Raw genomic sequence first — 27,381 nt, 5'->3', positions numbered from 1 at the left:
ATCACCCAGTGTCATCATTGCATGCCAACCTGTAGTGATATGGAGTACTATCTCAGTCAACCTAAAACCCCTGTAGCTACCATGAATTCCGACATTTTGAGGTGTATCAAGGAACAGATCGTTGCCATACGGGCTGGATACAAGGAATTCAGACAAGAGATCCGTGAGCTCGTGCAAAATTCTAGGACCCCTAAATCGCCAACCCCTGTTACAGCCCAACCTAAAATCAGTTTGGTCGCACCACCTGTAGTCCTTCCCCACTCTCCTAGGCACCAAACCCAATACTCTAGGTGTCAACAATTCGGCCACATAGCGCCCCAATGTTCCACTAAAACCTACTCGATTACTGAACCAGAAGTTAGGAACCAAGAGGCCGAATATGTCGAAGAAGTCTATGAACCAAATATAGAAGACTATGAAGAAGACTTTGAAGACGAACCTACAGAATTAGACTTTGTCCAAATGATTCCCAAAGGGAGACTAGTGATCTAAGTACAACCAAGCCACTTCACATCACGACTGTGGAAGAGGTAGTGACAGATATTGAGAGCCAATCATCTGAATTGGCACTTGTAGCTAAAGTTACCCATGCGGAGTCCAACCTTGAACATTCCCCGGTAGTAGTTTCCCTTCTAGAGGAGTTTCATGATGCACTCCCTGATGATCTTCCGGATGCACTTTCTCCAATGCATGATATCCAACGCGCAATCGATCTAGTTCCCGGAGCATCTCTGCCCAACCTTCTACATCATAGGCTCAGACCGAATGCATATGCTAGGACCTGGAATTTAATGTTACCGACAGTTGAGTTTGCATGTAATAGTTCGGTTAACAAGTCCATAGGTATGAGTCCATTCGAAGTAGTGCATGATTACAAACTTAGGCAACCCATAGACCTATTTTTCATGTCTCATCAGTATAGAGTCTTTGAGTCTGCACAATCAATTGTATCACATCCACATTCATTGCATCGAGAAATCAGCAACTGTAGTCACTTTAATAATTTAAAATATAAATTTCTTGCTGATTTACACGGACGTTATAAAGAGTTAAGTGAAAAAGATTACGTCATGATAAGAATTAGGCTTGAACGATTTTCTTCGGAAACGTTTAAGAAATTGCAAATTTGTAGTGCAGAACAGTTCAAAATCGTAAAGAAAACCAGTTCGAATGCATATGTTGTGGATCTTCCTGATGACTATGGGATTAGTGCGACATTTAATATTGAAGATTTAATCCCATACAAAAAGTTAATATTCATGCCTTCTGACCCCTTTATTGATATACCTACCCATGTTGGACACCCTGACCTCTTACCTGCTGTTGAGCCACCACCTTCCAAATCTCATGCACGCAGAGAACAAATAGAACATATATTGGATGAGCAGGTTATTTCAACCAGGAATGGTAGTTACCAACGTTACCTTGTTCGGTGGAAAGGTCGACCAAAGTCTGATGTGACGTGGATTTTCAGAGCACAGTTGCAGCGCCTTGACCCCGATCTTCTGGAGCAGTACGACAGCCGGCCAGACTTGTACTCGACGGGGTCGAGTTTTTCTCACCCGGGAGGAGTTGATGGGGACATCAGAGCCCTTCATCCAGATGATCCTGAGCCTCCGGATTGAGCCAGACGCATTTATTTGCATTTAGGGATTTATTTGTGGTTTATTTTATTTCTGAGTTTATTTGCATTTTAGGGCTTATTTGTGGTTTATTTGTGTTATTTGTGGGCTTATTAGGATTTATTGTTGTGTAAGGGGGTTTATGCAAGTTGTGTATTTGGGCCCTATATATAGGGAACTATTTTCATGATTAGGGTTGAATGAATGATTAAGAATTTCTTTTCCCTACGTTCTTTCTTCTCTTCCTCTCCTCTCCTTCTCTATTCTTCCTGCGTCTCTACAACCTCTTCTTCCTTCTCCTTCTCTTGTTCTTCCTTCTTCTCCTCTTCCCCCGCACTGGTGCTACATCAGTTAGGCTTTAACTGATATAAGAAAGGGTTAAGTAGCAAAGTAAGATCATATAGGTGATCCCAAATTTATAGAACATTATTGCTCATTATTTTGGTTAAGATCTTTCTTTGGAGTGTCGCTTTTTATCATTTTAACAAATGGCGGATTTTGAGGCCATGGAAGGTTGTCTTTCTAAACATTTCGCCCTCTTTATTTGGTGAACTTTTCCTGTTTTTGGAGTCATACTGCTGTTTCATACCTCCCTTTATTTAAGTAAAATTTTAAATTAATTACCAGGCCTATTTTTGCATGTTTGTGTTAAAGCTAATGGCAAAGCCCACCTGTCAGTTTTTTGATCATGTAAAGCTTATCAGCATCTTGAAAGTTGCATTGGTTGCTAAGCTTAGCACAGGTTTCCCGTAAACCTTAGGCGTTGTATTTGGCATATCATTTTGAATTTTACTTTGGTACTCACTAGTATTTTAATTTTGTATGCGACGGCATAGGTCCTGCTGAAAGAAAATGAGATGGAGGTTCAGTTGACAAAAAATCTTCTTTCCGAGAAACAAGAAACTATATCAAACTTGGAACAAGCCCTTGTGAAATGTCAATCAGAATTAGCTGAACAAGTGAAAAGGTTAAATGATGCCCTTCAAATTGAGGTAATTTACTCTAAAGGCATTCAGATGGTATATTCATGCATTCGTTGGACTTAGTAGTGACCACATATTTTACTGTAACACACAGGCAAATATCAGACAGGAAAATGACAAGCAGAAGAAGATTCTTTCTATTTTGAAGGTTGTGGTTTTTCTGTGGAACTCATGCCTGAGCCTAAATTCATGTTTTAATTACAATAAATTTGTGTTGTTAGATGAAACACACTAATTTTTTTTGCTTATTTTTTTTGTGCTTCAGAAAAAGAATGAGACCTTGACAAAAGAGAAGGAAGAACTGAACAAGGAAAACCAAGCCCTTTCAAAACAGATAGAAGATTTAAAATCAAGTACTAATGCCCTTTCGAAACAGATAGAAGGTTTAAAATCAAGTACTAATGACCATAGTGCATCTGTATACTGTTACATGTATTGTTTTCTTTTCCTAATCTGGTCAAACTTGGCAGCCAAGAAGAACACAGCTGACTCAGTGGACCAGGCCGCAAAGGAGAAGGACACCAGAATACAGGTCCACATTCCATACTGAAAATTTATTTTTTTTTGTTCTTGTGGATGTTTCACTAACATATGAGAAACCAGATACTGGAGAAAACTCTAGAGAGAGAGAGGGATGACAACAAGAAAGAGAAAGCAAAGCGGCAAAAGAATGAGAAGGCAGTACTTGATATTATGCAGACAGTAAACAAGGTTTTCTCTATGACTGATGTGTAGCATTTTTGTTCTATTTCTGTATTAAAAAAGCACGTTGCTTCTATATTTTTTTAAGCGCTTGTTAAAAATTGAAACAATTTTTCAACTACAGGCTTATCTAGTCATGTTTGCAATGTCAAATTAAATCTTCATGAATGATGCTTCTTAGTGTTATATGAAGATGGGAACTTGATGTGCAAATCATGTGGTTTCTGTCTTGTTTACATAGAAGGACAGGGCTTACAAGTCCTAAATAACATAAAATGACTTATCTTTTCCAAATAGCATGGATATGCCACAGCCAATTAGCCAATATGTAGTTTCACTTCTCTCTCATTAAAACTATCTATGTATAGTTGATTCAAGGCTACACCATATTTGATGGGAAACTTAGCTGATATATCATGTTCTCTGAAACAAAATTAGGAGCAAAGTTCATATTGGATCTTGATGCTTGTGTTCTTCAACTTAGATTAATGAGAACATAGTTTTTGGGATTCTTGTTTGTTCTACGTCACCATAGAAGTTACCTAATTCTCAATTTAATTGTTATTTTTCTCAAATCTGTGCCTTTATATTCAACCAACTTTTATTCACTTGGTTTTAGTTTGGGTTAGAGCACATGGGCTTCTATTCAGATTCAGTTTTCAGCTAGGAAATTTCTGTTGAAAAATTTTAAGAAAATGTATCAAAATTAAGTAACATAGAAAAAAAACAAAGAAAATGAACTGTGTTAGGCAAAGAATTTACAGCATGTTGAGACCTCTTTAAGTACCATTTTCCTGATTTCATGTTAAGTTGGTGAAAAAAGTAATTAAAAAAATAAAATGTAATGAAGATAATGTTGCTTATTGATTGCAGTTAAGGATGAAAACAATTTAGTGCCTTTGGATTTGAGTTTTAAGGAGCAAACTATGGCAAAAACTTTATTTGAAACACAGTTTCCTTTAATTCTAAATCCTCTCAAAACCCATAAATGTAAGTTTGATTTGGAGCAAATGATTAAAAAATAGAAAGAAATGAAGAAATGGCAATAAATGGCATAGATAGCTCATATGTAAGTGAATTTGGCCTCATAGGCCAGGTTTGCTAAAAACATAAAATCAATCCTATTGCGGATTTGTTCTGGGGAAAATCAAAACTTTCCTGTTTCAGTTTCATATTTCTGGAGTTTCTGACGGGACTGGAAACCTGACTCAGATTGTTCTAACATTTTTACCATGTGAGTGTATCCATATCTCATAATCTGTTCAGCTAGGAAATAATTGTGATAATTTATACAAAGCCAGAATTCATGGTCTGTGCCAATTCATTGTCGAGTTTAAAATGCCTGCTTTGAGACCTAGCAGAGAATTATGACAATTTACATGACATCAGTAACTTGGTAGAGAAGTATAGTAAAGAAATTTGAATTAATAGCCTGGTAAATATGAACTTTCTGCTAGTTAAGGGGATCTCACAATAACAAAATGACCTGCTTATTTTAATTTTAAGCAATCAATTCTTAACTCCAAACGGATTGCAGTATTTGAGAAAGAAATCAGAAGCAGAACAAAAGCATCAAACAGAAATTCACGTGTAGTCTTTCATGAAAGTAATCAATTATTTAGAAGCTTTTTTTGCTCCTCTCTTTCATGTATGCATGAGCAGAATTGTTGTGAACTTTCAAATAAGTCACACATATAAAGAAATCATGGCTAACTTATTTCTGTATCATTTGTAGGATAAGAGAAGGCTTGTAGAGGAACTTTCAAAGCACAAACTTGCCATACGTGCTGTGGTGGAGGTATATATCATTCATTTGACTTCTGTGCAGTTTTCGTTTGTTCCCAGGACCTTGACCTTCTGTACTTTAGTTTGCATTTCGTCAGTTCATAGATTTTGCATCTTTTTTAATGTTACATCTGCTTTGCTTATTCACAATGATCCACACAGCTGACTTGTTAATTGTGGTACTTTTTTATAAACTCTTCCACTAAACTCTTGATTTTGATAATTTTAAAAAAGATGCCTTCATCAAAATTGATGGCGAGAAGATACTAGAATTTGATTATTTCTATTATCTTGGATTCATTGTGCAATAGAATGCAGAGATTTTTGAGACATAACTGATGGTATGTGAGCTGATGGATGAAGTATACAGCTGCCTCTGAGGTGTGAAATGACCGCTGCTTAATTTTGACAATTCTCTCTCATTGAAGGTTATAGTTATCAAGCTGTGTATTTGAAGGAACGTTTTTCATGGATGTGCATCCTTTTGAACCATGAAACAGTCTTTTTCTAATCTAGCACATTAACGAGATCAGCAGGTTAAAAGATTCTTTTGAAACCTGGAATATAGTCTTCTGATATTATTTTTGTTTAAGGCTCAGTGCTTTCTAGTGATTGCACATCATTCTTTTGCCATGTCAGTTGATTTATCTCACCTTTTTGTAGGAATGTTCTCATTTGTTTATCCATAACCTGGAAATTGAGAATAATCTTTCAAATAATGTAGGTGTTGAGAAATATTCTTTATTTTGGCGGGTTGAAACCTCCAGATGTTGGTTGGTACTTAGTCCTCAAACAGTGGAGTTATTGTACTTAGTCCTCAAACAGTAGAGTTATTGTACTTAGTCCTCCAACAGTACAGTTATTGGACTTATGAGCATTGACCAATACTCTATGCTCCTTGCATGGTGGCATTGTGGCTTGGTGGGTTTGCAATCCAAGTATCGAGCATGGCTGTGAAAGCTTACAGTAGAGAGTTATACATGCATGTACTCTCATATATTCATGCACATGCCCATGCATGTGGATGAAGAGAGAGAAAGACCGGACCACCTTTCTAAAGGAAACTGTTGGTATCTTTAATAAGTGAATTTGAATTATAGAATGGAGCTGGGCGTCTTCCATCTGTGTATTTCAATGTGCCAGCTGCTTCTTGTTTGTGCGGTGGTGGCTGCAAGATCAGCAAGCATAAATGGAAGTTATGGTCCTTAGAGCAAAGAGAGAAGCTGGGAAGGAGTGAAATAAATGAGGAAGCAACAATCATGGATCAATGTTGCTGGCTACTGGAGTTTGTTAGGTTCATATGTGGTCTGGTGATAATGACATCATCACAATCTATGTGGAGGATCAACTCTGTTTCTGTAAAAATTTTACATCTAAGAATTTGTTTATTAAAACTATCTTTTTTCCTATGGAATAAGGTTGGGTTTCAGGTTGGTCGTTGGGTTGCCAATAGCCTAGCAAAAATGTTAGTAGGTCAAACTTTCATTCGTGGAGCTTGTTATACTGCCAGTACAATTAGTTTTTGATGGCTTATGAGCCCTACTGCACCCCAAGAACTACTACAAATTGGAAAGTGCTTGGAATAGCTCTAATATTTGCAATGACACCAACTATAATTGTATTAAAATGTCATTGGATGCCTTTCTTGCCAACATAACATGGTAAAGGAACCAGTATCACGAAACCATCCAGTTTGCACCTCTCATGCTTTTATAGAATGAGAAACCATGTGTTCATATGTATGTTTTCTTTCTGGAGGAAGTCCACATATGGTTGTGCATTCTTACCTTCTTGGATTTATTTTCTCCTCTTACTTGCAAATGTTCCAGTTCTTGTTTTGCAATGGAATTTTCAAGGCTAGATTTCATTCTTTTTCCATATATAACAGCACATTCTTTTTCCTTTTTTTTCCTTTTTGGAGGTGGGGGTGTTGCACATTTCTTTTTGGTTGTGTTTGTATCCTTATTGGATTTATATTTTTGTTTTCTTTGCGATTGTGTGCAGGGAACTGGACTAACTGATACTCAACTTCCTCCTGGGTTTAGCTTGGATGAAGAAACTCATAAATACTTCTTTTCCACTTCTAACTTGGGAGAAGCAGTGAATTCCCTTTTAAATGATGGTCAGGGAAGTCATCCCCTCACTTCAGACACATCAACTGTGGATACATCCATGGCCGCTCCAGGTTCTGTTCAGTGTGATTCACATTGGTGTGTTTTCAAGAAGCTTCACAATTATAAGTTGTCTTTTTTATGCTTTCTACAGGTCGGCAGGTTCCCTCTCAGCAGGCGAGACTTTCTACTACACCTCATGTGAAAACAACACAGGAAAAAGAGAAAGGGTCTGCTGTGGTCAAACCAGTTAGTGAAGCCCGTAAGGGAGGGAGGCGGCTTGTACGTCCTCGTCTTGAGAGGCCTGAAGAACCTCAAGTTGACATAGAAATGTCAGGAATGGAAGGGTCTACTGCAGCAGAAGAGGGAAAAGTTGGTACATCTCATGAACCAGAACTTTTAGGTGACATTTCTTCGCGACATCCATCTTCTGCTCGCAAACGCCTGGCTTCATCATCAGCACCAGAGCTAAGAGAAGAGTCTGTTTCACAAGAAGAGACCGGACCTGATGTTGCACCTCCATTGAAGAAATCCAAGGACTCTGATGTCCAAGAGGCCTGTGAAGGAAAAACCATCGCATCATCTTCTGAGAATCCTGACACAGCACCACAGTCATCTGTTCCATCTGTTGATATTTCTGATACACAACCACCTGTGGAAGATACGGAATCTGATCAAGCTCCAGCCTTGTCAGGCGAGGATATTGTGGACACGGCGAAGGATGATGCTGCAACAAATGAAGAAATAGAGGAACATCAAAAGCTATCAATGGATGGTGCAAATCAAGAAGATGACATTCAGTATGAAGGGGATGCAATTGCAGAAGAGGTTGCTGATAAGTCTAGAGCACCATTGGATTTGCTTGATGAATGCTTAAAGAATGAAGATGGAAAAGAAATATTGCAGTCTTTAGCTGCAGATGGTGAAGAAGAGAGGGAAGAGGGGGAATTGTTGCCTGATGAACCAGAACAGCAACAAGAGGATGGTACATCAGTAGAATGCCAGCATGAGTCTGCGCCTGGTGATGGAGATCGGACTGGGGATGAAACTGGGGAGCTTGTTGAGGCTGCCTCACCTGAAGTTGTGAGTGAAAGTGTTGATGCTATGGAAGAGGTTGCTGAAGGCAATGATAACAGTGATCATGGTGCTCCTGATACTGTGCAGAGTCCACAGACATCTGCAGGCATATCTGAGGTTCCACCAAGCACTCCTCCACAAAGTGCAGTCTCGGAACAGCAGAGTGCCAGCACTGTTACGGATACAGAAGAATCACGGGGCCACAGAACAATAACCATATCTGAGAGAGCTAGACAGAATGCCATTTTGAGACAACAAGCCAGAATGACAGCTCAGCCACCCTCAAGAAGAGGCAGAGCTGCTGGGAGTTACAGGGTACATGGTCATCTTTCCCTTGATCTGTGCATCAGTTCAAAGTTACCATTTTTCTTATTGCTTTATCACAGATGACGACTGATTATTGGGATTTCTTCATTCACGAGTTTATAACATATAATATTATGCTTTTACAGAGAGATGGCAATCGGGGGGGATCACGAGGTGGCCGAGGGGGACGTGGGTCAGCATTTGGTGATAGAGAACAAGTTTGATTGATGGGCAAATAATAAGCCCTTGGACGTTTCATTTATATTTCCTGCACTTGTAAATTTGGCTTCAGACATGCCTGGGTTTGGCGGAGCCGTGCTTTAATTTATAAGTTGCTAAGATGAATGTTGCCGTCCATATGTATTGCTCTTGATTCTGCTTCTTTGAAGCACTTTGTCATAATCTTGGTTCAATGTTTAATGTCATGCCTAGTAAATTTTACCGAACCATAACCCTAGCATATCATTAGATTCAATGCTCACTGGAGAAAACTTGATGTTCAAAACTAGCATTGATGTCAGCGTCAATTGTGCTCTGCAGCGTCTTGAAGCTTTTGTAATTTCAGGGTTCCAAGAGGTGGCTCAAGATTGCGTGAGATAGGATTTTGAGTGATCCCATCCTAGAATGTTGTGTTGCCTAATGATTACGCTGACTGCATCATGCTCCAGCCCTGATATGGCATGTTGTACTTTGAACCCGTGGTGTTTTTTTTCTGCAGCAGGCCTTTCTGGAGATTTAAGAAGTACTACTAAAGTTCCTCATTATTTGTATATGAAGCGAGTAAGTTGTACAATTACATTGGTTTACTTATTTATATTATTCGTCTATTTCCATCTGCTGCTTACCACCCATCTTCTAGGGAGGTCGTAAACTTGCGTTGAATACAGAAAATAGAGTAGTGTATACATATACGGAATTTTTGTCTAAGCTTTTATATATATTTACGGAGGAGTGCTGTATCTTTGCCTTTGATCTTGATCTCCAAGGCGAGGTATGTAGCCAGATTTTGCATGGTTCAGTTGTAGGGGGAACGATGATCATCAATCATAATTTGATTTCAGATTTTTTGTATTTTTAATTATAATATCGTTCTCAGAAGATTTTCTGGAAATACATATTAAAAAGCCCTGCTCCAGGCACAAACTTTGTTCCCTCGATACCCAGGCACAAAATTTAATGATTTCGCTTAGAATAATCACACCATACGTCATCTAATTATTATAGTGCTGAAATGACTGCTACCACCCTGCGGGGGCAGAATCATGGCTTCAGCCTGCACGGTTCATTTGAGAGAAAACATTTTGAAATTTAGAAAAAGAAAAATGCAGAATCCACCAAATGTTTAAAAGCTACACAGATCAACTGCCTAAAGTTCATAAGGCATGTTAACGTCGCCAGCATAAAATTTACTAGAAATTTCTATGCACATATCACAACCTAGGCCTAACAGTCCCTATTAAGAGTTGCCTCGACCACTGATTTGTAGTACCTCGGAGATTTTTTGAAAAAATAGGATATCTAATAGCAAAAACCAAAGAATATATGGTCAAATGAATCTAAATGTAATGACCGGTGATGATATCTAAAACACAGTCTCGCAGTCATTCATCTCATAGTAGACACACATTCTTTCAGGAGTGTTCAGTGCCTACTGAAGCCCAACTTACGAGCAAGTGATCAGAAAACTTATTTAACAATCTCGGAAACTAGATCCTCAATTTACAGCATTCGATTTTTTGTCCAAACAAAAACTGACTGCAATATGAAAAATACAACCATTTTGAATACCATTGTTTGCCAAGTATGGCTGATGTTTTAAAATGATTTCCGGTGCTGTCCGACAAAGCAATGCTAAAGGCAGTCTGAAAAAAGCACATGACTTGAAGGGAAAACCATTCTTTTATTAGGCAAACTTGATATTATTAGGGCTGCCTTTGCTCCCCTCTTGTTGCCGCCACAGCATAAATCTCATAGCTGCACGCTGAAACCAGGAAGCAAAATGATTGTATCTTCCGAGCACTTGTGAATGCAGTTATCAGAACAAGAATATGATATTTATCAATTTTCTACCCTTAAATTTTGTGGAATTGGTCAAACTGTTATTTTAAGACTCTAATGTATATTTGGTGATGACAGCATGACAGCTTTTGGTTATTGGAATGATTATACATTTCATATGAATCAGAACAATGATACAGATTATGGTAGTCCCTCAGAAAGTGCTAATAAAGGCCAACATATGCTTTCCCTAAGATATTAGGAACGGAACATATAAGAAACCCATGCTCACAGAGACAAAATATCTAAAATATATTTCTTCAACAGTGACCCAGACAACCATCATCTTATGACTCTTGTAAAATATTGAATCACTGTCATATGCCACAGTATATGGCTGGTAAAAGCAGTAGATGATACAGTCAATATCCTTCGATGCAGAAATGCCTAACTACAGCTTTGGATTTGAATTACGATGACATGGCAGACCTTTAACACATAGCAGCAGCAATCCTATAGAGATCTGAAATGAGTTGGGCAAAAATGCACAATCAGTCACAGCACTGGACATGTGATTTCCTATTCAAGTAAAGGTTTCTTATATACCTAAATGTGTTTGTCCTGAAAAACTGTAACATCACAAATAAAGGAACCCTTGGACTTGGTATGTTGGTATTTTAAGAATCTTATTTGAGGAGAATCTGCAAGTTTTTGAGACAAATCCAAGTTATGATTTCAATCTGAATTAGTGTGATTTATGAGGTAATCAACTTGTCCCTAAGAACACACACACAGACACACACACATGTATGTATGTATGTATGTATGTATGTATGTATCTAATGTGTTGATACTTGATACCATTGTTTGATTAGGATCATTGTTATATTTTATCTAATGTGTTGATACTTGATACCATTGTTTGATTAGGATCATTGTTATATTTAACCAATGGAATGATGGGAATCAGAGTTCAGCTAAAACCAAGCAAATGGCAAGCAGGGTTTCTCCTTGTCAGACTTCTGCCACAGCATTACTGAAAGTCTCTCCTCCACCAAGCTACTGATCAGATGTTGCAATCCAATGCTTTCCAAGGAAAAACAATGTTTCTAGTGAATACTACACTCTCCAAGTTCTCACCTTTAAGGCCTGATTGACAAATGTGTGAACCAATGTTTAAAAAGGTTAAGCCTAAGGTGTTCAAACTCTCAACAGGCTAAGCCATGGACCTGCTAAAGGCATATAGCATTGAACCACATAGATTTAAAAAAAAAAAAAAAAAAAAAAGAAGAAGAATTTTAAGAAATTATGCGATAACAGACGAGCATGTTAGTGTTATCTTTGACTCTATAGTCTATCCACGTGCAGAGACAGGATTTTGAATTTTTTTGGGGGTTGGGGAGGGGGGATCATGATTACTTAACATATGACATTGAAAAATAATCTCCCAAACCTAGTTCATTTTCTTCATGAATTAAAAATTTAAAGATCTAAACTATGAAATCTATACCAGTGAAACTTTTTGACATTATTTAGAGATATTTAGGGAAAAAATTTCAACTTTTATTCACAAAATTTTCAATTCTACCTATCATTTGATCATCAATGTGAATAAAGTTAAATTAATCGAAGAAGATAATCACCAGCTTAATATCAACCAAAATATAGATGTATATAGCACGGTACTAAAGGATGGTTTGTCATGTATTATTAATGATTAGGCACTCATCTTTTTATTAATAGTTCAAATATCGAAAAACTGTTAAGTCCAAGAAAAAGTTGTACAAAAACTAACGTCATTTGAAATTTTTTAATAGAATCTCCTGATTTAACATAAATTGCTAATAACTTACATTTTAATAGGCTTAGGATAATTATATGAGCCACTTTGAGAGATACAAACAAACAACCAATTAATAAAAAGAACCCCAATCATTTTAAAAAGCAAAACATGAAATACTAGCAATTAATAAATCTAACTAAACGAATATTGTGTCTCAAGTCACTAATAAGCAAGGTGCATGAGTTAAATACCATAGATAAACATATTATGCACAATATTAGGCACAATATTATACTATGACTATGCAAAAAAATCTTGTTTACCAAACTAAATCATGAGAGAGGATGGAAGAGGGGTGAGCCTAGACAAGTGGCCCATGGTCAACTAGAAAGATGAAAGAGAGTCAGAGAGCTGGTCCTTGGTGATAGGATGGGATAACAAGAGGACATTGGAGCTTGGCCAACGGGCAATAGACGCACATATGAGAGAGAGATCTCGCATTAAGGGAGTTTGAAGAGGCTAGAGGTGCAAGGTGTGTGAGTGCCAGCCATCTGAGAGTGAGCAGGCAAAGTGGGGGGAGAGAGTCTAGGTTAGAGAGGAAGCACGGCATGCAAACCAGGATGGGGCAGCCTCCTCCACATATACGAGAGTATTATATTTCTATTATATTTACTTTCTTCTTCTTTTTTTGGATGGGAAGGCCTTGGGCCTAGATGAAGGGGGCCTGGGGATTTCGAATAAGAGAAGGATGAAACTAGCTAAGGGGCATACAAGGAGTTTTTCATAGTGAGGGGGGCATGTGCCCCCTCGCCAGCCCTCCCTCGTCGATATGTTGGGTCTAGGCCGATCCAACCTATAACCTAATACGTCCCATTACCCGACTCGATGACACAAATTTCAACCCAATCTAACCCGACTCTGATCCCTCTCCTCTTCTCTTTGAAGATCAAACAAAAAAGAGAGAATCATTGGATTCGGAGTCAGCACAGCTGGGGGCACCGCGCTTTTAACTTCGAGGTCGAGGTCGGAGTGAAGAGGAGGTTGATGCAATTGAGGGTGTCGTGGACCACGGAGGTGACGACAAGACATGGCGGTAGAGGGTGATGAGGGTGTGGAGGAAGGCGACAAGGGGAGGGATACATTGGGGAGGCGACATGGCCGAACAAGAGGTCCTTGAGGCGGTTGAGGGCAAGGAGGCAACTAGATGGGATGACACAAGCAAAGACGAGCTTGAAGGAGCCCATGCCTATGTCCACGGTAGTAAGAAGGTGGAAGTGGGGCAGTGCTGTGACCTCTATGGGCGGAGGGGGTGGAGAAGAGGGCAGTGCAAAGAGTGAGTCTTACAACAAGGAGATGAGATGCCGCAAAGTTATTGTAATCTAGATATCTATTTGAGTTCTTGGGTAGTGTCAGTTTCTTGGGCAAGTCGGATCAGGTCCAATTTTGGGTTGCATCGGGTCGGGTTGGGACCTAACCCTCCCTTTGTTTTCACCCTTGACTCCATTCCAAACTTAAAACGGAAAAAACACTATAATAGAAATGCAAAATGTCTAGCAGTTACAAGACAAATTATCTTACCATCTTAGGCTTGCCATCCGCATCCACATTAAACAACATTACATAAGAATTAAGGGATACAAAAATCCATCTCTTCCATTATAAGATCAATGAACACTTCGAATTGCATGCCATATCTGTATCCAATATGAATGATATACCAATCTCAGTGGATAAATTAGAATACATACTGGTTACTTATTTTAAACCTTAAAAAAAAAAAATTAAAAACAGACTCTTTACACTTCACAAATAGCTCCAACATACTTAGCAGAAAGGTTTAAGGATGAAGGTTTTCTCTTTTTTTTCTTCTTCTAAGTGAATATTAACCTTTTCAAGGATGGATTTGATGGATGAATAATTCTAAATTTTGTGATTTTGATGTTAACCTATAGTGTACAAAGTCATTAAAGGCACAAGGCGTAAAGCAAGGCATGTAGTAAGGTATACAAGTAGATATATACACACCATGGAATGCCGTACCGGCCCGTACCGGCCGGTACGGGCCGGTACGTACCGGTCCGGCCGTGGACCGGTACCGGAACGGATAAAAAACCGGTATTTTCCGGTCTTTTATCCGAACCGGCCGGTACGGGCCCGTACCGGCCGGTTCGGAGCCCGTACCGGCCGGTACCGGCCGGTTCGGAGCCCGTACCGGCCTCGTACCGGCCCGAACCGGCCGGTTCGCACCGGTACGATTTTTTTTTTTTTTTAGAACCACAGCGCCGCGCGCTGTGGTTTTTGAAACCACCGCGTACCCGCCGGTACGGGACCGGTACCAGCCGGTACGTACCGGACCGGACCGGTACCGTACCGGTCCGGCCGGCCACCGGTACGCCGACCGGTACCGGTACGGCGGACCTTGATACACACAAATATACCTATATGGATTTGTGCTTGCTTTGTGTTGTGTTTGTTCGTACCATTTTCATTAACAAATATGTTTAACACCACGAATTCATTTTATGTATATTTACTGCCATATATATCTGTGCATACATGTAAGTAAGCAAAAACATACATATAAATATGTATGTATTCACATGTGCATACAATATATGAAAGTGTATATATGTAACTATATGCATGCATGCATATAATGAAATTATGATGTTATTTGATAATATAAATAAGACAAACATACACAACACATAAATCCATATACAAACACAATAAATAATTTCAGCTATACCCACAAATGGTCAAAAAAATGCAAATACAAACACATAAGAGACCAATACAAACCATCATCAGGAAAAACAGTAGACAGGCACAACTGACCAGCAATCATCATAGTTACATACACACATAGACAACCACAAAAAAGGCATGCCATTTTGTGGGGTTGGTGCTTCATTGAAACGCACATTTTGTGCACCCAAGTGAAGTCGCCTTGATTTGAGGAAGAAGAGGTGCCAGCGCTGCACCTAAGCATGCCTTTGACAGCAGTGATATAGCACACACTAGGTATAGTGAATTTGAAAATGACTAAATAATGGAGTTTCTGAAATCTATATAGCCTTGTCGATGAGCCCCAAGATATTTTGAGAGGGCCTTGTCTTGTGTAGCTGGCTGTGTTACCTCATCACTTCAATTTTTAAGAGTTCCTATTTCCTAGAGTGTCCACTTTTGGACACCCAGACAACACATGGCACAACACTCTATGGCACTCCAAAAATGTACTGCCCTGTTTATGTCGACTGGAAGTGTCTTCACTTGGCCCCTTTTCTTTAAGTGCTCTACTAAAAAAACATTTTATTGCAATTGATTGCACTTGAATTTTCAACTATAATGCCATGAATAGTTGATAGTCTTAAGTATGCAAACTCTTCTAGTGAACTGTCACATTTAAGTTTTACTTAATTAGAAATGCTAATAACTAGTCAACTTGCACTTATTGTTTAGAAAAAGGTTGTAGCTACAAAGATGACAATTTTGAGCCCCCATTGGCATGCCAATAATTCATGACCTTGGCAGCCTAAAGTGGCATCCAAATCTATGGCAAGCTGGCCTATGTATTTAAGAGGGGTCAGGAGTTCTGTTCAGCTTTCTTCTTACTCCAATTTTACTTTTTTTTTTTTAAGCATTGGAAAGTCTCAAACTTTTTAAAGATTAATCCCTAGTCAATAGATAAAGGGATAGACGAATAGAGATGACAGGAAAGAAAGGAAAAAAGCTGGGGCAAGTCTATACCATAATTGGGCGGACTGGTCCCCACTGTGTACAACAAAATAACTTTGAAATCACTTCGGACCTCCTTGAATCCCAATCCTGGTCCCTCGTCCCCCACATCATGGAATGGATGCTACACATGGCCCTCGCACACCCCAATTCTCTAAGTGAAGGTTTTTTTTCGAGAAAAAGTCAATAAGTCAAGAGATTGAGTTGCAATAAAACAACTAACAACTCTCCCATCCCATGTAAAACTTAATTATCGCTAGACTCCAACACTTGAAAGGCATAGTGGACTTTTCTAAATAAAAAGAAAAGATCAGCTAATTAATTAGATGACTTCAAATCTAGAGACTTGAAAGTTCTCCAAACTTTCACAAACTTGATGACCCAATCCTAACTATTTTACCCTTGCCCTCTCTGTCAAATTTCTCTCTTGACCACCCCCAACACTCCTCACTTCCTTGACTCACATCAGTCAGCTTCTGAACACCCAAAGCATTAAACTTGCTTGTCACTGCCAAAGTTCATCAAGCTTTGTTAAAAGCTTAAAGATATCCCTCTATTATCAATATATATTTCTCCAATTAAGTAACACGAACCTCCATAAAATAGGAAGCAAGCCCATCCATTTGTCCTTTAATTTGGACACATGATATCTAGTTATCTTATCTGGTACCAAGTATCAGCATGTTCCTAATACTCACCAGCAAAGATACATTAAGAACAGTAAAGAACATGTTATCCATCTAAATTATTTACATGATGTATGCATTTCCACTGGCGTTGAATGAGTTGAAAAGAAATTATTCTTCGCAGTTCACACGAACTGCTCTAAAAAAAACTTATGCACATGCAAGTGCATGCATGCACAGACACAAGAAAAAGATAAAAACAAATAACATCACTCATGTGTCCATAAGTAAATAGCGTGGACAATTTGGTAGAAGCATTATCTGTTTCCACAATCAATATAGAATCACCGAACAGAACACATTACACTGCAAATCAAGTTTCTGCTAGCATAACGAGCACATGCATTTTGGATGACAAAATTGTATTTCACAGTAAGAATTGCAATTAAGTCAAAGATTAACAACAAAATCAATCATGTTTGCTGATAAATCATACCAGCAACGACAATCACGGTAAGGACGTCCCCAATTTTCGATACACGCTTCACAGTATTCTTGTACGATTTGAACTTCTTTAGCGCGGGATCTTCTTCCAGGAGCTGCGGTATCATCCATTACACAACAAGAATTATGAGATGAGCAAGCAAGCACAAGAATAAGATGATCGCATGATCATGGAGAAGGATAAAAAAAAATATTTAATCGACTGTTGCCCAAAATTGATCAAAGCTCAAAAGTTACAACGATCACATTATCGTTAGCGCCCACCAAGAGGAAACTCATCAAACCAACATTCTGATCTTCTTTCCCCTCATCCCAACGTAATCGTTAACCCCCCAATCATGAGCCACAAGAAAGCGATGATTGCGATCTACAAATCTTACAGTTAACAAGACCGAAACCCTAACCACCAAATTTTTGCTAACTTCAGCAGGATGATAAATAATAGAAGACAAGAAGGGGACGAAGGCTCACCGCCTTCTCGCGAGCTCCGAGCTCGATGTGGTATCCCCGGTGCGGTAGATGGAGCACTGGCTCCGCCTTCTGCAGCAAGAAAGGGATCGGGGATGAGAGAGATGGGATCGATCCGAAAGAATAAAATAGAGAAAAGATGTCGTGGGGAGAGTAGAGACCTGGGAGTGGAAGCGTAAGCCTGAGAAGAGGGAGGACTTGGAGAGAGAGCCGGCCATTGCGACGCCGCGCAGCTCCGGACCTCGATGGGCTGCTTCACGGGAAGGTGCTAAAAGCGCAGGGAAGATGGGGGAAAAAATAAGAGCCCTGAGGCTTCGCCACCCAATTTAAGAGCAAGCTCGCCCCGACCTGGCTCTAGTAGGGAGAAATGGTGCATGTGCCACGTGTTCCGTAGCCTCGAACCAGAGAAGAAGACCCAACCTGAAGGCCTGTGGCTAATAACTGGTTGCGGTCCCGTTTGTGCCACGTCCCGCCTTCTACCCTGCCTCACCTTGCCTTCTCCATGTTTGGTGCAAGTATTTTAATAGCTCGGTGTATATATAATACGGGACGTGTGGTGCTATAAATCTATCTGAATTCGTTCTTTTTCCGAGAGGGAGGCAAAGCCACCACAAAATTATAGACTCAACAAAGGAAGATATCAAAAGACAAGAAGGAATCATCCATATGTCATCTTGATTCCTTCTCTTAAAATGTGGGTGGTGTGCATGGAAGCTCTGATGCACTTGATATCCATGAGATATTGATGCCTGCTACTATCTTTTACATCGATCCAAGTTGAGGAGTCACCTTACAGACATACAGTAATTACATTATAATGGTGGACTGCAAGCTGTTCCAGCGCAGAATCCAGCCTCAGAATAGTCTCGGATGACAAAGCTTGCTCCAGCGCAGCCTTCATGAACAACTCCAACAAAGTAGACCTCTCAACCAAGAAATGGCTACAGAGAGGAAACACCATCAGGCAAATTTAACGCACCCCAATGTCCAGGCTGAGAAGAAGGCAACAAAGACCGTGTGGGATCGCAAGAGTTGCTACGGAACTCCTCAGCTAGAGAATTCATTCACCTCAAACGCTGAATCACATCAGATCAAAATGTTTGGAAGGGTTGCTCAGCTTTTTTAGCTAAAACACTTCGAGACCAGTTTATAAGCAGAGGGGTACCACCATTAAGCTAATTTTGTTTTCAATATTACCTTAATTTTTGTTTTCTTTTGCAATAAATTTCTAATATATTTATTTTATAGAACGTTTTACAGTCTTTTTTTTTTTAAAAAAAAAAGGGAGAAAAATCAGTCTCCATTTAGAACCCGTAACAAGCATCTCAGATGGCATTAGCATAAGCCAAACATGATACAACATCAATTTGCTAACATGCCGATTGCTTTGCAAAACAAACATAACATCATCCTTCCTTGTATCACATTTGGGGATCGACAGATCAACATGATGTTGTTTTTTTTTTTTTTTGTTTTGGTCATGCTCAAACCAGCAAAAACCGCTAGCCGTCAGGGCTATTATATCTTGCTTCCACGTACCAAGGGTGGCAGGTCATATTAGTAGGACCAATCAATGATGAAAACCTTTTTGCATTTGCCACCATGTGTTTTATATTGATCGATGACCAGATGAGCAGCAGAGAGTAGGATTAGCTAAAAGGGTCAGTAGGTTTGTACACTTATTTGGCCGGAGATGTGGGTGGCAAGCGGTCTCTCTTTTGATTTAGGCCTCTGTCCTTCGGAGATATCTTCCCAACAAGACCTGCTGCCTGGCGCATCACCTCTGCAAGCAGAGCCATTGATGAAATAAGAAGAAGATAAGTAATGCAAATACCAAGATTGGCTTGTGAAGCTTAAATAATTACCTCTTTCCCTCTCAAGCTCCTGATCCAACTCTTCTTTCCACTTCCTCCGTCTCTCGGAAAAGCTTGCATTGCTGTTCCCAAAACGTTATTGCAGATCAGATGAGAAAGAAAAACAATACATGCTAGGGGAAAAGGAAAGGTGAAAGATTTTCTCCAATATATTACAATGACCTAAAGGGCCAGTCAAACATAAATATCCTTGCTTCCCTTATAGTTCACATTGGAATATAAGATTGTTTAACAAACCTTAGGCTGGTTGGTTCTTGGTGAGCATCTTGAAGAAGACCTACCCCCCGCTCGTTAAGCTGAGGAGAAGGGATTTCTCTCGGAATCTGATTATTCTCCTCGCCGCTGCTTGAGACTCGCCTACTGCAGTTCCCAGGGGTAATTTTCTTCATGGTATCAGCCCATGGGGAAGATGCCCCATATATTACTTTGTTGGGTGATGACTTGCTTTTGGGTGGTAATCTTGAATTATTTTTGATGTTTTCCTTGCATGTACTACCAACTCCTTGAGAATTTGCAGCGTTCAAGGTGTTGTAGAACTCTTCATATAAAGGGTCCTGCAGCTTCTTCAGATCAAGGGCCTGAGATGGATGGAAGTTCAATTACATGTCAGTTGCAAGTTATACATAACCAAAGCACATTATTTTAAGTATATGAGAAGGCTTTGATAATAAAACTGCTTGCTAGTCTTTGTTCATATGCATTATATGGATAAATCAAATAATAAGTCATTTTTAAGCACAAGAACTGTTAATACAAACCTTCTCATCCAGGAAAGCCTTAATTTTTGTCTCTGTGACTTCATCATCTTCACATACTTGCTCACAAGGGAACGTAAAACCATTTTCCCCTTCCTGACCACCACCAGAAGCACCATTAGTCGGCATGCCCAAGTCGTCTGAGTGCATGATTCGTTGTTCTGGACTGAAGTCAAACTTGCACGGCCAGTCATCAAATGGCTCCGACATTGGATTAAAGCTCTGAAATCAATAAATGAGTGCAGATTTGTCACTTAACTTCAGCAAGCAGTATAATGTACATTAATGCAATCTCTCTTCTTTTCTTTTTTTTTTTTCTTTTTTTTTTTTGTGTGTGTGCTGAAAGCAGGTGCTTCATACAATGTGTGTACGAATACACCCAATAAGGTCAAAATTAATGCAATCTCTTTTAAGATGGTATAAGTAAGTTACTCATAGAGAAATGAAAATCTTACCGATCCAACCACTGGAAAATCATCTCCATCATCAAACCGGCACATCTCATCATCAGTACTTGCCTTCCAGCTAGGTCTTACTGTTGAGGCCTTCTCAGGATTCATGGTGGAGCCACTGCCACATGCATGCTTCACATTGTTCAAGCCTCTGCACATAATACAAGGTGTCAGATTAAGAATGTAGCAGAAGAGCTTTCTCAAGTCACCAATGCATAACAGAGACAACTTAAAAAATACAAATATCATGAAAATATTCCTCACAAGCTATCCATCTGCACTTTCGATGATGGAACCACAGTTTTGGAGGGTTCCTGCCATGAGACCGTTATCAGGGAGAGGAATACTTATATATGAACCGAATGATGAAAAACATAACCAATTTGTAGTGGGTAGGCTGACCTTAACTGAAGAATGATATAATGGATGCGGATCATGAAATTCCCCTGTAACAAAGGGATGCTGCACAGAAAATTTCAAGGAATAATACAAGATATGAGTTGAACTTTCCACCATAATGGAGATATCTGGTCATCAGGATGATGATTAAATATCATTAATCAATTCTTCCATGATCTGTTAATTTGAAACAAAAGTCGGTATTACCTGCAGCAAATCAGAAGCACTCGGCCTCAAGTTTGGTTCCCTGGAAACAATGCAATGCCTGTCCTCAGACTTCAGAGAAAGCATAAGAAAAATAAAGTATAACCCAAAAGGCAGCATATTGAACTTTGAGCTTTTGAGCTTTTTAAATAGCAATTTCAGAAATATTCATTGAACTTTGTCAATAACAAATTGCAGGAGGAAAAAGCAGCAGCAGTTATCAGGTCAGCATATTAAAGGAGGTCCATAAGGTGCAGGATATATCAGGTTTAGGGCACAAAGCTGATCTGGAACAGTCTCCATTATACTCAAACTTCACAGTGAGCACAGGTGCTCACCACCTGATATGGTCAGTTGGGACTGGGTAAATGAGAGAGATGGAACACAATACAGACCCTTCAGAAATATCAAGCACCTACATTTGTATGTATAATCCATTGAGTTATTAGTCTTCAAACATTCAAAATAGGCCCTCCGTAATCCCTATGATATTGACTTTGTGACAACTGCTGGCTTGGGTTCGTGTGAAAGCTGGATGGAAATGGCTTTGACTATAACCAAATTTATGGTGAAAATGGATAACTACCATCAGCTTGGGTCACTCACAATCTAAGAAGAGACGGATGGAAAACAATTTTCTCTAAACATGTCTAATGGAAAAAAAAAATTTAACAACAATAGTAGCTAGGTCTGGACATATGTATATCAGGATATTAGCCATTAGACTGGATTCCGGGTGCAAGCTTTCCCGGTCACAGGACATAATCAATGAGGAGAATGAGTATATATCCACTTGAACATTATTTAATAAGAGTTGACAATAGTTATTTACAACTACTACAATATTTCTAGCAGTGCTTGTCAAAAGTGAACTAACCGCCTATGTGACATGCCTACCATCAGATAGGCACACTTTGGCATAAACAAACCAAATAAAAAAGAAACAGCAGTACATACTCTTGTAAGCATTTCAAAAGAAAATCCTTGGCCTCTAAAGAAAGATGCTCTGGAATTGGTGGGTGTGACTTTGTTGTGCCAACATGAAATAAAGCTGCAACCTGAACAAAATTTGAATGTTTGGCAACTGAATATTTATTTATAAATTTATTGCAGACCTGATAAAATTCTACAGAGGGAGAGGAGAGGGGGTGAGAGGGGGAGAAAGAGAGAGAGATATTAACCTCCTGGTATTGCTGGCTCCAAGGAGGCTTGCCAGTGGCCATCTCAATAATGGTACAACCAACACTCCAAATGTCAGCAGAGCTGGAAGAATTTACACAGAATTGCACCAAAATAAGTTACAGAAGCAGGAAGGCTGTCCATAAAACTGTGTGCATGATAAAGCAATCTATAATGATCAATAGCCAAAATGAAACTTAATGTGTCTGGAAGTACAAGATATGCTCAAAAAATCAGCAGAAATGGACTGTAATGGAAAGAAGGAAAAAATATCAAGAATTCTTGAGCTATAAACCAGGTGTGATATTTTATCAATATAAATCAGTATCCTTTATGTTTGACCTACATATTGAATCACAACATCATCGTAATATGATATGAGGGAAATAGACAGCTTCCATCTCCCTTATCAATGAAATTCTTCTCTTGGTGCAACAATTACAGATGCCTTAAAAAAAGTATAGCAAAAAAAAGAGGTAGGTTGCCCCCCCAATTATCTCAACTGACATTTTGGAATCGTACAAACTTTAGGATAGTGATATTCCCTAAAAAGAGGCAAGACCTTATTGCCTAAAGCCATGAAATTTTTTTGTAATGTTGAATCAAGCAAAAGGGAAGTATAACTACGTACTAGACATCTAAAGTTCCTCTAATAAACTTTAGGATAGCGTAAATGCACAGGAAAGTTCAACATCTCTTAGGCTGCATTGTCATAGCTTTTGAATTATGCAATAGAATTATTAGGGAATATCAACATCAAACAAATCTTCTTGCACTGCAAGAGGGATAATCTATGAGTAATGATCTCCTTTTTCTTGTTATCCCAGACAGGATCAATTTTCATTCTCAGATTGTAATCGAATAGAAACATTTACTGGGACAACTAAGGAACAATCATATAACCAATATGGAGTCACAACATACTTCTTCATGAAAAAAATCAGAAAACAAGATGGTTGAATGACATAGAAGCATAGAAAGTCCATTTGATGTCTTGTTCACTTTGCAGATATCTACGATTTCCCAGAAGCATGAAAAAATATTTCAAAAAATAAATGGAAATATAACCATCGATTAGTAAAGCAAGATGCCACAAATAAAATATAAATGATAGGCAGAAAATAAGTTGCAAGTTCAAAATCCAAGAGTACATCATTAAATAGAAAGAAAGAATATAATGTTCCAGAAATAGTTAAAAATACAGAAAGGATTTGGATGCTTACAAGCTATGCCCACTTTGAACAATCACTTCTGGTGCCATCCAATAAGGAGTACCTTTCATTGACTTGGCAGCAGTGATGGTTGCCTAACAAGTTCAAAGGCTTATATACTTATAAATGCTTCAAAAAAGAAAAGTATGAAAAGAACGAAACGGAAAAAAAATAAACAGTACATAAGTGGTAAAACATATTCCTTTTTTAAGCATTAAGTGCATTAATAGTAAATATCAGTAAAAGATGACAATGATTCAAAACATAACCCAGTTACACATTATTTGCTTCTGCACCATATGACCATTAGGCCCATCTCTATTAGAAGTTGACAGGAAAGGCTCATATGGACAGGGTGGCCATTATCCAAAAATAAACCCTCCTTGATTAAAAATTTGTATATTTTCATACAGCACCATCAAGAGACAGGAATACAAGCAAAGGATGTTAACATATAAACCCCAATCAAAGTTTAAGAATACAAGGACATCCACTAAAATTAAACTTAGCAGTATTAAAGTTTCTGCACAACTCCACAACGAAATTGCAGATTCCAAAAAAAAAAAAAAACTGAGAATATATTAATATTTAATTAGCATAGCAAACTTCCAGGAGGCTACTAAACCTCAAAAAAGAGCATTGCAAAGCTCCAGAGTTACAATATGTGCGTTCAGCAGGATTTGACTTTTCCAGTAGAATTGAGTGAATATACTGCAGAATAAAGCATCAGTCTGCCATTCAGCTTATTTATTATTATTGATTAGTTTTCATCCCATGAAAAAATAACTTTAACTTGTAAATTATATATGTCACCAACTACTGGATGTGACGCCCAAAAGCCATCATAAAGTTCCTACGCATTTGGGGAAAAGGTAAAAAGAAGAAAGAATCTGCACTTTTTGGCTAAAGAAAGGTGTTTGCCTCCCCCCTCTTTTTCTTTTAAGGCTGTAATTGAGTTGTCAGAAGTAGCAAGAGCCTTATCCAATTTGGAGTTGATTAAGACCTAGATTCTGGGCCAATGGAGAACTGTTTCAGCCAGATACTACTTTGGCACAATTGCAACCGAGTATATCTAGCATAACTGTCAAATTAGTTCGAATTGCCTAGTCTAGAGCAAAATTGGGACAAACATAAATGTGATTCAACCCCCAGAATTTGTCAAGTAAAATAGTATGTCTGGCATAAATCTCACACGTGGGACCAATTCTGATAAACTTTGATCATGCTGGACCATATATGATGACAAATATTCATACATTATATGAGTCAATAGCACACAAAATTGATCAAGCTTCCAAGACTATGAATAGATTCTATATACTCTTATTTAGTGCCACATGAAAGGGTCAAATCCAACTATCTGGACGGCTCAAAAGTCAAAGGAGATCATCTGGAAAGTCAATGGTGATCAGTTATGCTAGCAACTTGGATCGATATCTAAGAATTCACATCATTCCTAAGAAACAGGCTTGTGCATTGAACCTACCACAGTAAACTCCTCAGAAGTCAGTATGGTCTAGTAAATTATTAAAATAGGCAAAAAGGCAATACTTCTTTTGCTCCCATACCAGCTTAGCAACTTGCTTAGATGCCCCAAAGTCAGCAAGTTTAATGCACCCATTGTTATCAACAAGTATATTTGCACCCTGAAATTGGACAAAATCCAAACAATTTTCTATTTTCAGTGAGAATAATAAACAGAACAACAAAGCCACAAGGAACTATGTTGGGAAATGGGCATGCCTTTATGTCCCTATGTATGATTCCATTACGATGAAGATACTCAAGGCCCTGCAACAGCTGCTTTGTATACATTCTAATAACCTGTTTAAAAGAGGAAGTTACTGACATTCCATATATGACAATTGAAGTATGAACGAAAAACAGTCACTTACAGCTTCAGGAAAGGACCCAAATTTCCCAAGCAGTGATGAAATTGATCCACCTGGCACAAATTCCAAGAGAATATTTAAGGTCTCCTCCTCCCTAACAGTTCCCAAGTATCTCTGTTCAAGACCCCAGATAAAAATTTAGGTGAAATCAGCTAAGAGAACAGATAAAACATTTCATGAGAAAAAGGCGATCTGCTCCACTTACAACAATATTCCGGTGAGAAAGCTTCTTTAAAAGCTTAACTTCTTCCTCAAGCTCCCTTATATGAGCCTACACATTTATTTAAAGGATAGCATTACGAAAGCAAGTACAAACCAACACTTCTATATACGAAAGAACAACTTATGGTGTGATTCAAAAATTAAATAAATAAACAAAATCAAAATAGTAAAGAAACAAGGGAAACGATCCTAACTTGAGCTTTCTCCCTGGAAGCATTGTTCTTCCCGATCAAAACCTACAAACCAGAAACCAATCCACAGTCAGCAACCCGGATCAACAAAGATCAAATCTTTAACCCTAACCCCAACCCAAACCCAGAAAAAAGATTTAAAACAAAATGAAGACCTGTTTCACGGCGAGTAGCTCTCCAGAATCGAGATTCATACCCATGTACACCTGGCCAAAGGCACCGCAGCCAATGAGTTCGCCCTTCCTCCACCGGATGGGAGGGGCGCCGTCCTCGGCGGCGATCGGAGACCCCGGAGTTAAGGGTGGGGCCTTGTGGAGGAACCCTAGCCCTAAACCCAACCCAACTCTCGATTTTCTGAGACAAAAACCGATCTTTTCCGCGATGCCACCGACCCCACCGCCACCATCGGCGGCCTCGTCGCCATTAGGGTTTGGTCGGAAGACCAGAGACCTGCGAACCGATCCGAAGATTTCTTGCATCGCGATCGCCCCGCTTTCTTGTTCTTCGCGTTAGGGCTCGTCGGCGCCCGCAGTGGTGCGGAGATTTCCGGCGTCGTACAGAACGAATGCTGTATAAAACTGGCACTCCAGGATCACTTTTTAAATTTTTTTATCTGACATGCCGAGAATGCCCTTATGGACCGTTACGTGTGATGAAAGTGGGGCCCTTTTCCTCCGGTCAGACGCCCGACAGTTGTTTTGTTTTCCTTTTTTTCTCCCGGTTCAGATTTACCATCAGACTCCGACCTTGTGACAAGCTGGAGATCATACGGGTTGGGTTAGACATGGACATCTGACCCAAAAAAAAAGGGGACATCCTAGGATAGAACGTAATTGAGTGCTGTCTTCCTCACTACCCCACAATATATATATGTATATAGAGAGAGAGAGCTGTTTTTTTCCTATTCAGATGTGTTCCATTTCCCTGATTCTTGTTCAATGTACACTTTGAATTTTTGATTTGTTCAATAGAAGCAAAATTGGGTTATTGTAAAATTAATTAGGAGAAGCATATGGATATAAAGGTTTCTAAAATTCCCCCTTCTCTTTTTTTTTAAATCAAGGCGAGGGAAGGGGTATTATGAACAAGTATTACTGATCGAATAGTCAGCGAGACTTGATTGCATTACTCAAACATGCATGATGTCCATAAATTATGAATTATGGGGCTCCCTTACATGCACAAGAACAGTTCTCTTACCACCTGCTATAAAGAGATTGGTACAATTATTGGATTTGTTGCACCAATATTTGTGGGTTCAATGAATTTTTGGTATGCACATAATGGACACCGCAAAGC

At 39.0% G+C, this 27,381-nt stretch overlaps 3 protein-coding genes across 6 annotated transcripts in view; 1 reads left to right on the top strand and 2 right to left on the bottom strand.

Moving 5' to 3' along the window:
• Positions 1–9,032, top strand: part of NUA (nuclear pore anchor) — a 58,865-nt gene extending 49,833 nt beyond the window's left edge. The window contains exons 41-49 of one of the 3 annotated variants that reach the window (XM_008795600.6): positions 2,459–2,614; positions 2,700–2,753; positions 2,871–2,988; positions 3,076–3,137; positions 3,209–3,316; positions 5,043–5,105; positions 7,097–7,277; positions 7,358–8,595; positions 8,733–9,032. In XM_008795600.6, coding sequence (XP_008793822.4) covers positions 2,459–2,614; positions 2,700–2,753; positions 2,871–2,988; positions 3,076–3,137; positions 3,209–3,316; positions 5,043–5,105; positions 7,097–7,277; positions 7,358–8,595; positions 8,733–8,810 — 2,058 coding nt within the window. In that variant the 3' untranslated portion in view covers positions 8,811–9,032. Of the gene's footprint in view, positions 1–2,458; positions 2,615–2,699; positions 2,754–2,870; positions 3,001–3,075; positions 3,138–3,208; positions 3,317–5,042; positions 5,106–7,096; positions 7,278–7,357; positions 8,596–8,732 lie in introns of all 3 variants that reach the window. The other 2 variants (XM_008795601.6, XM_008795599.6) reach the window with 2 other exon arrangements.
• A 1,228-nt stretch (positions 9,033–10,260) lies between these two features.
• On the bottom strand, positions 10,261–18,915 carry LOC103710025 (succinate dehydrogenase subunit 7, mitochondrial-like). 2 transcript variants are annotated; one of them, XR_015971380.2, is made up of 5 exons: positions 17,865–18,081; positions 17,707–17,775; positions 17,228–17,330; positions 13,946–14,061; positions 10,261–10,567 (listed from the first exon to the last, which is right to left on the bottom strand). XR_015971380.2 is itself a non-coding variant. In XM_008795597.5 (4 exons), exons 1-4 carry the CDS (start codon positions 17,919–17,921, stop codon positions 10,509–10,511), a joined length of 288 nt encoding a protein of 95 aa, XP_008793819.2. In that variant the 5' UTR covers positions 17,922–18,915; the 3' UTR covers positions 10,261–10,508. The 2 variants fall into 2 exon arrangements, 1 of the variants encoding a protein (XP_008793819.2); XM_008795597.5 differs by lacking the exon at positions 13,946–14,061 and having other exon boundaries at positions 17,865–18,915.
• Positions 18,906–27,123, bottom strand: LOC103710024 (mitogen-activated protein kinase kinase kinase NPK1-like). The gene is made up of 17 exons (XM_008795596.5): positions 26,238–27,123; positions 26,086–26,127; positions 25,875–25,940; positions 25,673–25,783; positions 25,521–25,601; positions 25,346–25,423; positions 23,790–23,872; positions 22,569–22,650; positions 22,345–22,445; positions 21,391–21,430; positions 21,187–21,246; positions 21,049–21,098; positions 20,788–20,935; positions 20,336–20,554; positions 19,815–20,155; positions 19,569–19,639; positions 18,906–19,486 (listed from the first exon to the last, which is right to left on the bottom strand). The coding sequence occupies exons 1-17, from the start codon at positions 26,559–26,561 to the stop codon at positions 19,383–19,385; spliced, it is 2,001 nt and encodes a 666-aa protein (XP_008793818.3). The 5' UTR covers positions 26,562–27,123; the 3' UTR covers positions 18,906–19,382.
• Between the last annotated feature and the right edge of the window lie 258 nt (positions 27,124–27,381).

Source organism: Phoenix dactylifera, chromosome 11 (genome assembly GCF_051530095.1).
Source record: "Phoenix dactylifera cultivar Ajwa chromosome 11, Ajwa_hap1_PhDact_Kaust_v1.1, whole genome shotgun sequence".
Taxonomy (NCBI): Eukaryota; Viridiplantae; Streptophyta; class Magnoliopsida; order Arecales; family Arecaceae; genus Phoenix; species Phoenix dactylifera.
The sequence above is the reverse complement of the archived record's forward strand: the minus strand, read 5'-3'. Positions and strand labels throughout refer to the sequence as shown.